At 35.3% G+C, this 13791-nt stretch overlaps 1 protein-coding gene across 3 annotated transcripts in view; it reads left to right on the top strand.

Moving 5' to 3' along the window:
- The first annotated feature begins 6500 nt into the window (after positions 1 to 6500).
- LOC117325982 (laminin subunit alpha-2-like) overlaps positions 6501 to 13791 on the top strand; it is a 129152-nt gene continuing 121861 nt past the window's right edge. For all 3 annotated transcript variants that reach the window (XR_004532402.1, XM_033882532.1, XM_033882530.1), the window contains exon 1: positions 6501 to 6686. Coding sequence is in view for 2 of the 3 variants with exons in the window: in XM_033882532.1 (XP_033738423.1) it covers positions 6614 to 6686 (73 nt within the window). In the remaining variant the exon portion in view is untranslated. The remainder of the gene's footprint in view (positions 6687 to 13791) is intronic.

The raw sequence follows: 13791 nt of genomic DNA, 5'->3' as shown, positions 1-13791 counted from the left end.
ATAAGGTATTTAGTCACGGTATGGTGTTCCATAAGGTATTTAGCCACGGTATGGTGTTCTATAAGGTATTTAGCCATGGTATGATGTTCTATAAGGTATTTAGCCACGGTATGGTGTTCTATAAGGTATTTAGTCACGGTATGGTGTTCTATAAGGTATTTAGTCACGGTATGGTGTTCTATAAGGTATTTAGTCACGGTATGGTGTTCTATAAGGTATTTAGTCACGGTATGGTGTTCTATAAGGTATTTAGCCACGGTATGATGTTCTATAAGGTATTTAGTCACGGTATGGTGTTCTATAAGGTATTTAGTCACGGTGTGATGTTCTATAAGGTATTTAGCCACGGTATGATGTTCTATAAGGTATTTAGTCACGGTATGATGTTCTATAAGGTATTTAGTCACGGTATGATGTTCTATAAGGTATTTAACCATGGTATGATGTTGTATAAGGTATTTAGCCACAGTATAGTGTTCTATAAGGTATTTAGTCACGGTATGGTGTTCTATAAGGTATTCAGCCGCGTTATGGTGTTCTATAAGGTATTCAGCCGCGTTATGGTGTTCTATAGGGTATTTAGTCACGGTATGGTGTTCTATAAGGTATTTAGTCACGGTATGGTGTTCTATCATGTATTTAGTCACGGTATAGTGTTCTATAAGGTATTTAGTCACGGTATGGTGTTCTATAAGGTATTTAGTCACCGTATGGTGTTCTATAGGGTATTTAGTCACGGTATGGTGTTCTATAAGGTATTTAGCCACGGTATGATGTTCTATAAGGTATTTAGTCACGGTATGGTGTTCTATAAGGTATTTAGTCACGGTATGGTGTTCTATAAGGTATTTAGTCACGGTATGGTGTTCTATAAGGTATTTAGTCACGGTATGGTGTTCTATAAGGTATTTAGTCACGGTATGATGTTCTATAAGGTATTTAGTCACGGTATGGTGTTATATAAGGTATTTAGCCACGGTATGGTGTTCTATAAGGTATTTAGTCACGGTATGGTGTTCTATAAGGTATTTAGCCACGGTATGGTGTTCTATAAGGTATTTAGCCACGGTATGGTGTTCTATAAGGTATTTAGCCACGGTATGGTGTTCTATAAGGTATTTAGCCACGGTATGATGTTCTATAAGGTATTTAGTCACGGTATGGTGTTCCATAAGGTATTTAGCCACGGTATGGTGTTCTATAAGGTATTTAGCCATGGTATGATGTTCTATAAGGTATTTAGCCACGGTATGGTGTTCTATAAGGTATTTAGTCACGGTATGGTGTTCTATAAGGTATTTAGTCACGGTATGGTGTTCTATAAGGTATTTAGTCACGGTATGGTGTTCTATAAGGTATTTAGTCACGGTATGGTGTTCTATTAGGTATTTAGCCACGGTATGATGTTCTATAAGGTATTTAGTCACGGTATGGTGTTCTATAAGGTATTTAGTCACGGTATGATGTTCTATAAGGTATTTAGTCACGGTGTGATGTTCTATAAGGTATTTAGCCACGGTATGATGTTCTATAAGGTATTTAGTCACGGTATGATGTTCTATAAGGTATTTAGTCACGGTATGATGTTCTATAAGGTATTTAGCCATGGTATGATGTTCTATAAGGTATTTAGCCACAGTATAGTGTTCTATAAGGTATTTAGTCACGGTATGGTGTTCTATAAGGTATTTCAGCGCGTAATGGTGTTCTATAGGTATTTAGGCACGGTATGGTGTTCCATAAGGTATTTGCCACGGTATGGTGTTTCTATAAGGTATTTAGCCCATTGTATGATGTTCTTAAAGGTATTTAGCCACGCGTTATGGTGTTCATAAAGGTATTTAGTCACGGTATGGTGTTCTATAAGGTATTTAGTCACGGTATGGGTGTTCTATAGGTCTTTAGTCACCGGGATGGTGTTCTATAAGGTATTTAGTCACGGTATGGTGTTCTATTAGGTATTTAGCCACGTATGTATGGTCTATAAGGTATTTAGTCACGTTATTGGTGTTTCGATAAAGGTATTTAGTCACGGTAGTGATGTTTCCTATAAGGTATTTAGTCACGGATGTGATGTTACGATAAGGTATTTAGCCACGGTATGAGTTTTTCTATAAGGTATGTAGTCACGGTATGATGTTCTATAAGGTATTTAGTCACGGTATGATGTTCTATAAGGTATTTAGCCATGGTTATGATGTCTATAGGTATTTAGCCACAGTATAGTGTTATATAAGGTATGTAGTCACAGGGTATGGTGTTCTATAAGGTATTTCAGCCGCGTTGTATGGTGATTCGATAAGGCTATTCATGCAGCCGCGTTATGGTGTTCAGTAGGGGTATTTAGTCACGGTATGGTGTTCTATAAGGTATTTAGTCACGGTATGGTGTTCTATCATGTATTTAGTCACGGTATAGTGTTCTATAAGGTATTTAGTCACGGTATGGTGTTCTATAAGGTATTTAGTCACCGTATGGTGTTCTATAGGGTATTTAGTCACGGTATGGTGTTCTATAAGGTATTTAGCCACGGTATGATGTTCTATAAGGTATTTAGTCACGGTATGGTGTTCTATAAGGTATTTAGTCACGGTATGGTGTTCTATAAGGTATTTAGTCACGGTATGATGTTCTATAAGGTATTTAGTCACGGTATGGTGTTCTATCAGGTATTTAGTCACGGTATGGTGTTCTATCAGGTATTTAGTCACGGTATGGTGTTCTATCAGGTATTTAGTCACGGTATGGTGTTCTATTATGTATTTAGTCACGGTATGGTGTTCTATAAGGTATTTAGTCACGGTATGGTGTTCTATAAGGTATTTAGTCACAGCATGGTGTTCTATCATGTATTTAGCAACTATCTGATGTTCAATGAGGTATTTTACCACGGTATGTTGTTCCCTAATGTATTTAGCTACAGTATTGTGTTCTAAAAGTTATTAAGCAACTATATGGTGTTCTACAATGTCTAATGATTAAGCTACCTTATTGTGTTCTATTAAGTATTTAGCAAAAGTATGGTGTTCTAAAAGGTATTTTACCACGGTATGGTGTTCTATAAGGTATTTAGCTACTATATGGTGTTCTATAAGATTTTTAGCTACTATATGATGCTCTGTAAGGTTTTAAGCCAATTAGTGCATAAGCCTACATACGTATACATTACATGTAGGTCAGATAAAAAAAACTTAGAGGAGATATTAGTTACGGATGGGTTTTTTCTACAAAAAATAAAAGATAAAACAGCAAAAACAAACAAAAAGCAAAACACAACAACAACAACAAAACAAGACGCATATTAATCTTAAACAAAAATAAAAGATAAAACAGCAAAAACAAACAAAAAGCAAAACACAACAACAACAACAAAACAAGACGCATATTAATCTTAAACAAATCTCACGACTACAGAAGTCGGGCCATTTTGAAATAATCTACTGGTTTACTCGAGTTATCTCCCTTTGGCGCTAGTAAGTCATCGGATCCGTATAAACTTTCACCTTGAATATGTCGCGAAAAATGCATTTTTTGGCATAATGTTGAAAAAACGGTAGATAATCAATATCGGTACTATAACATGATACTAATGAGATGCCGGAACAATTGTCAATATATCTGTAACTACCATTATGACGGAAACACGACATTGTAAGGCATTTTTAAAAATTCCTTTATTGACTTGATATTCATTTCCCTGAATATCGTAGGTCCTATGACTTCAAGTGACGTGTGTTAAATTATATAAATTGATTTATAAAATGAATAGTATGAGCGATCTTTTTGTATTTGGACCTCCCCTAGTGTGTATTGCACATTTTCAGACGTTTTGGAGGGCTGGATTAATATTCGGTAAAAATGATACCCCGGTGTTCATTGTTCATTACCGGGGTATCATTTTTACCGAATTTTAATATCGCCATCCAAAACGTCTGAAAATGTGCTATACACACTAGGGGAGGTCCAAATGCATGTAGACTGTAACTAATTATCAGGTCCCCGTGCTATACACACTAGGGGAGGTCCAAATACATGTAGACTGTAACTAATTCTCAGGTCCCTGTGATACACACTAGGGGAGGTTCAAATACATGTAGACTGTAACTAATTCTCAAGTCTCTGTGGTTAATAGGACGTGAAATAAAATAAACTAAAATATGCCCGTTTAATAGGGAGAGCAAACATTGTAAAACCAAGAATTAATTATATATTGGGTCAACACAAGTCTGCATTGTGTTATTGGCACTTATGATACAGCGACAATACAATTACAACAAATTTCAGTGAATATTTTACATGGTATCAGGAAAAGCCATTTTAAATTGTATATAAAGGGAGATAACTCTTGAAAGCCTACAGCGGCTACACCACAATTCACAGTTCGAATGTTGAGAGTAAGTTGTTATGCGGTCATGAAATGTCGACATTATCATCATTTTTTTTCATTATATATTAAAATAGTCAACTCAAGCAATAGACATCCTGTATAATGTACGTCAGCATTTTACTCAGCAAGCCTGCGTGCGGATATAGATGTATTCATCATATTCATGCTGCACATTGAATTTAACCCTTTGTTCTGCGGCCGATCTGTATCTATATTACCCAGTATCTTAGTTAGATTCCTATAAAACGGAATGCTTTAAATTCTCTCTCTCTCTCTCTCTCTCCCTCTACATGATACATTAACACGGATTAGTTTTTAACGTGTGTACTTCAGATCACAGATTAAAATAAACCTCGCCAAACAATACTATTTTCGCGAGTGTACATTTTATGATTATATCAACAACATAACAGGAAATCCCTATTTAGATACCACTGGGGACTTAAAGAACAACTTTAAGTGAAGTTATACATACGAATGTATTTTATAGAATGATAATTGTGTATAATCCTTGTTCGGCTTGTTGACGATAAAAACGGTATGGTAATATCGTCAAATATTTACATCTCTCCCTTCGTCAGCTTAGTAAACTCTGAATGTGAATAAATTAGCGTATACGCAGTGAAAAAAGGCTCGGCGGATTAATAAGCGCGGGAATCGGTACCATAATCATGACGTCGTTTATTTGTAACGTAACCAGAACGTCACTTTGAATGGACTGATCAACGCAATTTTAGCGTTTTCTCCTGTTACCCGATGAGATCTGCACACAAAGCTAATGTCAATTGAATATTTTGTCAAAAACTAAACTGAATATTGCGGAAATTAGTACATTTTTAACTTCTCCACAACAAACGGCTGAAGCGTGCAGTTCCAACAGAACATTTTACCACATCACTTCTAAATCTGTGTCAATACACGCTGTGCTTGACAACCATAATTAATCTGAGACGGAAATTCCACGTGGATTGTGAATATCTCAATTAATTAAAAATGTTAAAGGTATAATAAAACAAAAATGTTGAGTTGTTTCTTTTAATTTTGTTAACAATACTGGTGTCTTTACGTAGATTCACCGGAACTATATTGTCTTATCAAACACGGCGGCCGTAGATACCAACGTCGCAACATACCCCGAACTTTATTTTCATACAGGTCTTTATTTATTTATGTTTATTTATTTATTCATTAATTCATTTTTTTACTTTTATTATTATTATTATTTTGCTTGTTTTTCACGGGTGATATAAAGTTGCGTAAAAAGAGAAATAAATCCCACTGCAATGGCGGAATCTGTGCGGTTCACTTGCCACATGCCGTTCGCGACATTTCTGCAGAATTTCAATAATTGTTTTAAAATGTGTTATTTGATTTAATTAGTTTTCATTTACAGCTTTGCAGTATGATAAATATGTTGTTTGAAGCCCAGACATATAATATGAGACCATGTTACCTACCAAAAGTCTAAATAACTAATACTTTTGTACATCTATAATCAGTGATATAATGTTAGGAAGTTAATCTTATAAAATGACAACGTGACACTTAACGTGTCCATAGGAGCAGTTAATTTTGTGTACATGTTATACGACTTAGTCCATAACGTGAGCAGTTAAAGCTGTTTGGTTTCAATAAATTGTTATTGAGTTAACAAAGGATTAGACAAGAGGCAGAGCCTAAATAAATCTTCTCCTGAGCCGGTACAACATGTACACATTTACACATAATAGTAGGATGTGCTTACAAAGTTAACGATTATTAATTACCTATTGAGATTATTTTTACATAAATGGACAATTTCGTGCAAGTATAGTTGAAACTTCATATGACACAGCTAAATTTGTATACTGAAATTCAAGTCTGGCAAAACATCTCCTTTTCCCTTCAGATCTACCAGACCGGTTTGGATAACATTTCATACATTATATATCCGATACCTTCTTTTTATACGAACTAATGTGTGCACACATAATCCGGTAAAGGCAGGTTCCTGTGTTGAAAGTTTCAAATATATTCGCGTCTGTGCTCTGTTACATGTGTGGGTCGTTCCGGCCTACGATACACAAATATTGAAACAGACTATAGCGCACCTTTCGGCCAGTGTGTAGGCCTATATGGGGTGCTTAGAATTTCGGCGGAAAGTAGCGTCTGCTTGTAAGGCTTGCGGAGCAAGTTGGAATCAGAGGGATGTACCCATGGTCCAAATAGTGCTTACAGGGACCGAAAATGGATATCAAAGTTTGTGTGATTTTCCTAATTCCTCTAGCGGGATGGATTGTCACCCCGTCAAACTGTCAAGGTAAGGAAAAGTTTGTCAACTGCCGACGACATATCTAAAACACCTGTTGAAAAACCTCACCCTGTGCGATTTAAAGATTATCCGTTCATTGCAGCTTATTCATGCATTTTGAATACCGTCAGCTGTTCATGTTTTAAAAATAGACGGGTGACAATATTTACTATATTTGTGAGCACATGTCAGATTCCAGAACGGGACAGTTGACATTGCTTATAACACCTGTTTCCACCTGTTGATTAGAGTTTTAACACAGGCGAGCGACATTATGTCATCACAGGCGATTAATATCTCGCGTATCTAGTTAAATATTGATCCAGATTAGGTAGACACATTTGCCGTCCTTGTAAAACTTCAAATTTATCATTAATTATCAGACATGTACTGATTGTGATATTGTCTAATAGAATAAAACTCGAGGGAGCTTTAATTTAATAGATAGCTGAGAGATGGCCACCCATTCTGCAACGCGATATTAAATATTAAACGTACATATTAAAAACGACGGAATTTGACTTTTATAACTCGAGTGTTGACCTAATAAGATTTTATCTTGGATATTTGAGCAAGGTATTATTTAGCCAGTGTGTGGTGAAATCACACTTTATGTTCTTTATATAGGCTGGAGCACCAGTTCTTGGCGGAAAACAAATTTACATTTGGTACAATGTATAATATGTTTTACCTGTAAATGCCTCACCAGACTGTTGAAGAAAGCTTTTCTAGTATGACTAGGAGAAATTTTAGAACTTTAAACAGCATGCAAATTTATTAATATGAGGTGTTTGGTCTTTAATCTTTACCATTTCATGGTTTATCATTTATTTTCAACCAGGCATTACATTTTCTTTCATTAGAAAATTTGGAACTTTTTTTTTTTGCTCCATTTCTTCGGGATATTGATGATGTCAGTTTTGGAAAGGTCAGAGGTCAAGGTCATATGGTTTACTGTTGTAAATTTTAAAGACTGAATCTAAATATTTTCTTATCTTTGAATTTGATACTCATTCCTTTTCTCACTCTCTATGTATGCATACTGAAAAAACTATAGCTCAGGTGTTGATATAAATTAAGAAAATACATGTTATTCTTTGAAATGGGATCTTGATGGTTGCAACATGAATATATTCATGTGCCAACTTAATCAGACATCTCAAGTTTTTCGATTTTCCAACTACAGAACTTTGCTGAAGAAGCATGTTTTTTCATGGTGTCTGCTGAAGGAAAAGTGAATCTGTCCATAATTGAATTTAAAAGAAACATCCCAAAGTTAAATGAAAATGTCTGTTTTTAATTGTCAGCAATGTCTGGCTAGCTGACACTGGGAATAATATGAGTAGCATTGTAAACTTAGTTTTAAAAAGGAAAGGCAAGGAGGAATCGTGTGTGTATGTATGTATGTAGCGGGCTTTCCTCCACCCGTTTGGCAAGCTGAGTTCCTTGTTAGACACATTATACCGTCTTCAAATTTGAAATTTTTGCACTTCACGAAAGTCCAGTATTGATAGGGAAAATTAAAAAAAGCTCAGGTCCAAATTCAATGTCTATATTGGTTTGAGGGAGTTGAGATATTGCAGTAGAAGTTAACTAATATCTATATGCTCGCACATTATATGGGGTCATATTATAATACCAAAATATGTGGGGTGGCCTCGTATCCCAATTTCTCCAGTCTAAAATCATTATCACTCTATCAACCTCATTTCCTTTGCGATTTCGATCAAACTACATACAATGTAAGGTAGTCTTGTATTTCAGGGTTCAAAGGTCACCATTTCCCACTTATAGCATATCATCAGCATCACTCTAGAATTCCAAAACCTGGCACGCCCTTAAACGACCCTGGCTGTTAATAGGACATTAAACAAAAATAAACCAAACCAAACTCTAGAATTTTCATTTTGTGACATTATTTTTTTATGATACTACATAAATAAGCCTCAAAGGGTTTCAAGGCCAAGGTCAAAGTAGTTTTACAATTTAGTATTTGTCAAACATCGATACTATCTTACTTATTAGAAATTTTCTGGTTTAGAGGGAAAAGTTTTGAAACATATTTATGAACTTGCTTTTTTTTTGTAGATAATTCATCTTTTTTCGTATTCTTGAATGAATTCATTTGGATGAATAATGGGTTTGTATGGCACCTGTTGAGGACCATTGGGCTAGGATTGTTGTGGGGTTATAGATAAAGCTGTAAAGCTGGACTATACAGCAGGATTGCAGTATCAGTCATATCCATGGTACACACCGTGTTTACTGATTACTTATATTTACAAACGGTATAGATATGTTTTAATTAAAAAGTTAAGAATAAGAATCATATGCTGTAGAAATACACCTGTTTATTGAATTAGTTATCAACAATACCATTTTTTGTGCTACATTATCTTATCTGTACATGTGAGTATCATTAATCATATAATCTAAGTACACACATACATTTGTTTACCCCGGTAATACATACTAGGTTCCTTACATCAGATAGATTTGACATAAATCAGGGTTTTTTTTCCACTGGTTTGGGCTAGGCCCTTTTTGCCTCATTTTGGGATCAAAATGGTGAACCTAACCTGCAAATTTTGTGAATTTAGCTTAAATATGAAATGATTTCAGCTGGGAATGGGGTCCATTATCGGTCACAAGAAGTCTTCGGAAAAAATTCTGATTAATGTACAGTTGAACTACTTGTAAAATGAATTTCACAGGACAAGAGGGAATAGCTTGTTATACATGAAATTTGTTATATGGTTTAAAATATATGAGGTTATGTGAAATTTGGAGTCTTCATTCAGTTCATAATAAACAGAAAGTGATATCAAGCCTGTTTGTCTTAGAAAGTTTTACTGTAACTCTCTGAGGAAGATATCTCATCTGTACAATACCTTACTAATATAATAATTTTAAATGCTTCTATTTGAGCATGCAGGGCGATGTGGTGTTACTAATAGTTAAAATACCTACATCCGTGTTGTATGTGATTTTGGTTTGGAGAGCTGTATGTATGCCCCGAACATTTAATTCTGAATACATTAAATGTCTTAATAGATTTGACAGCACTTGACCTCCAGAAAAAGGAATGTAGAATAACTGATTTCTATACATTATTTATACTGTAAATGTTATAATCAGCTGAGTGAAGGTTTTATGGAATAGCTAAATGCAGGTGTGGAATTTAATGTACCTATATTAACATGACAGAGATTTCGGTGTACAAGAAAAGCTTATTTTTAGAGCTGGTCATTGACCTCTCATCCTGACCTTTACTGCTTGGTTGGTATTTTCCTAGCTAAGGTCATTTATGGATGAATCTTGGTCCTATAGATGTGTTTAGCGATAGTTTTCTGTGTTTTCAACCAAAAACAGGATGTTTCCCATGAATACATATGATAAATCTTCTCATTTTTTTTAGGAAATATTACATTTTCACAATTTACCACTAAGCAGTTAATATGACTGCTATAATTGTATACCCAAGCTTCATTATATATATATATATATATATATATATATATATGTACAGGAACATCACATACCCCCACCTCGCTTTTTCCTGTACCCTACCCCCATCCCATCTCTGTTAAAAAACCCTGGATACATCAATAAGTAATACATTGTAGTAACATAATGCTGATCAGTTTTGTGATATTTACATTACATAGTGTTGAAAGGATAGCAAAAAGGGGCTAATTAAATGGTTTAAAGAAGATAAAAAGATGAAGATTCTCTGGATTATAAGATATGGACAGCTGGCCTGAGAACCAGGATGGTAGCTCCATAGTGAGGGAGTGGGGGGGGGGGGGGGGGGGCAGCAACAGAGCCTGAGATTGCATTAACAATTTCCTGGTAATAATTGAGATCCTTACACATGATTAGTGTAACAGTGAGTCCTGGGGCTAACAGAGCTGTCTGGAAGTACAAGACTTGGGACCAAAGGGGTCGGTAGGTGGGGAGGGGGTAGTACAACTGTGTCAGAATGGGGTAGGGGTGTTTGGGAGGGGGTAATACAACTGTGTCAGACTTGGGACAAAAGGGGTAGGGGTGTGGAGAAGGGGTTGCTACTGTCTAGGGGAGAGGATGGGTATAAATATAACAGTGGAACTTTAAGCAAGACAGTTAAAGCAAGACAGTTAATGTACCATTCCCCAAAATTGGTTCTTTTAATTTTTGAAGAATATCTGAAAAATAACATATTTCCATGAATATGAATTAAAATACATGTAGTGAATGATATCAAAATTAGGGTATAAATGTTAAGAAGCTACCTCTAGAATATGTGAAAGGAAATAGGATTTTTAAATATTTTACTGTAAGTTTAAAGAGCGATCTCATTAAGTGCAGTGGTGTGTACTTTGAATGAGAGACCATATATGAGGGGCCAATGGCCTGGTGCTGCCTATAACATCCATCATCACCCACTGATCAGGCTGTAAACTCCCACCAATTGTCCTTACATGTGGTCTTCACTAGGGGTATAGGGTCAGCCATGAATTATGTATGCTGGTGGTGGGAAGTCTCACAATCTGGACAGATGTATAGATCTTCAATAATACATGTTAACTTTGTTATAAAACTTGATGTATCAAAAATTGAACTGCAGAACTACAATTTATTTGTACCTGGGTAATGATATATACAAATGAGTCCTATCTGAAAGTCCTCAGATGTTGATCAGTTGTTCAGATACAGATCAGATACGGTGAAACCTGACTTTACTGACACCTGACTTTGAAGATGTCCTGTAATATACAGTGAAACCTGACTTTACTGACACCTGACTAACGACATCCTGTAATATACAGTGAAATCTGACTTTACTGACCACTGACTTTAATGACATCCTGTAATGTACAGTGAAACCTGACTTTACCGACCACTGACTTTAATGACATCCTGTAATATACAGTGAAACCTGACTTTACTGAAACCTGACTTTACGGACACCTGTCTTTACTGACACATGACTTTAATGACATCCTGTAATATACAGTTAAACCTGACTTTACTGACCACTGACTTTAATGACATCCTGTAATATACAGTGAAATCTGACTTTACTGACCACTGACACTGACTTTATCGACATACTGTCATATCCGACACATGTCTCGGTCCCATAGTGTGTCAGTAAAGGCAGGTTTCACTGTAGTATGCCATCCCTTCCTCCAACTGTTATATAATTATGTTCCTCTTTAGAATTACTCAGACTTGATGACCAGTCACCAACCATATGAAATACCTGCAGAAACCTGGGTTAAAAGTCATTGTACAAGTTGAATGCCTACCATCAAAATTGAGATCAAAAACCAGTTTTAACAGCGATAGAACACACAGATTGTCACAGTAATTGTTGTCATCAAGACCTTGAACACACACACTGACAGATGATAATTATATAGAAGTTGAATTTGAGAATTTGTCTCCACCTGTCTGCAAATGTTAGGTAGTGTAAAATGATCCAGTATTTATCCTGTATTACAGACACAGTGAAATGTCTGACTCCACTACAACTTTAATTTAAAATTAAAGTATACAGAGAAAAATTCCCGTATAAGTCAATATATTCCAGGATTGTACAAAATTAAAACTCCCAAAATATAAATACCATCAATACAAATTGAGAATTAAATGCATTGGAACCAAAAATAAGATCTAGCTGTTTGGTCTTCTGGTCTTAAAGGGCCTAAATTACAGAATAGGTCAAATTACAAGCTAAGCCTTGTCAAAATCTGATGGTGAAGCTTAATAACCCAATAGTTTAATGAATTATGTAATTTTGAATATTGGATTTCAACAGAGAAAAGCCTGACTCTCTTAGTCAGCGGGTTTGCTATATATAAAGGTAAAGAGAAAAGCCTGACTCACTTAGTCAGCAGTTTGCTATATATAAAGGTAAAGAGAAAAGCCTGACTCTCTTAGTCAGCAGTTTGCTATATATAAAGGTAAAGAGAAAAGCCTGACTCACTTAGTCAGCAGTTTGCTATATATAAAGGTAAAGAGAAAAGCTTGACTCTCTTAGTCAGCAGTTTGCTATATATAAAGGTAAAGAGAAAAGCCTGACTCTCTTAGTCAGCAGTTTGCTATATATAAAGGTAAAGAGAAAAGCCTGACTCTCTTAGTCAGCAGTTTGCTATATATAAAGGTAAAGAGAAAAGCCTGACTCTCTTAGTCAGCAGTTTGCTATATATAAAGGTAAAGAGAACTACTGCATCTCAAAAATGTAAAAAAAAAAAAAAAAAAAAAGACAAATAATGGAAAACATGCCTTTGATAACTTACAGATTCCTATCTAGGTGTTATGCTATAGAATTCAGCTACCGTGCAGATAAATATGAAATTAAAAAAAAAAAATCATCATTTTTTATATGATTTTTTTTTTCTTTTTGAAAATGAACCTCAAAATCGTACCTGTGCACTATACACAAATATTTACGGTATTTATATTTATTAATCTTAAAACTACAACACTGATTTTCAGAAAAGAAAGGTTCCGGATTGTGCAGGTTTTTACTACTATAATTTGAGATGGTTGATTGGACCAAACAATAGGCAGAAAAGACAGGGATCCAAATTAGACAGGGGCTGGTTTTGACAGGTTATACTGAATAATTTTCAGTGTGTAAATTTGTAATTCTAAAGAAGAATTGGTAAATGTTCAGCAGAACTACATATCCTTTTGTGTGTATTACTGAACTGGTTTGACCTTTAGGTCCTGTTTTATCACTACCATAGGAAATGTTTGACATTTTCATCATCCACACTCATCCAGAGTTGATACTGCATCAACAAATATTTGAGGTCATGATGTGGCAAAAATTTGAGGTCAATATGGCAAAGTTTAAGGTCATTGTGGTAAACTGTTAAGGGCATTGTGACAATTAAACATTTGAGGTGATTGTTACAAAGTGTCATGTCCTCAACTCTCACCGGTCTATATACAGATCCAGCTTGTTATAATCTCTCCTACAAGAATTAGACATTAATGTTGTTTGTATGTGAACCTGAATTGGTCAGTTGTGGCTGGCCTGACCCTTTACTTGTATTGAGTGACCAGTCCTTTTGATGTGTTAAGTGGGACTTGAACTCAGTTAATGATAAAGGTAAAGGAA

Source organism: Pecten maximus, chromosome 4 (genome assembly GCF_902652985.1).
Source record: "Pecten maximus chromosome 4, xPecMax1.1, whole genome shotgun sequence".
Classification (NCBI taxonomy): domain Eukaryota; kingdom Metazoa; phylum Mollusca; class Bivalvia; order Pectinida; family Pectinidae; genus Pecten; species Pecten maximus.
This window is presented reverse-complemented; position numbering and strand designations above follow the sequence as displayed.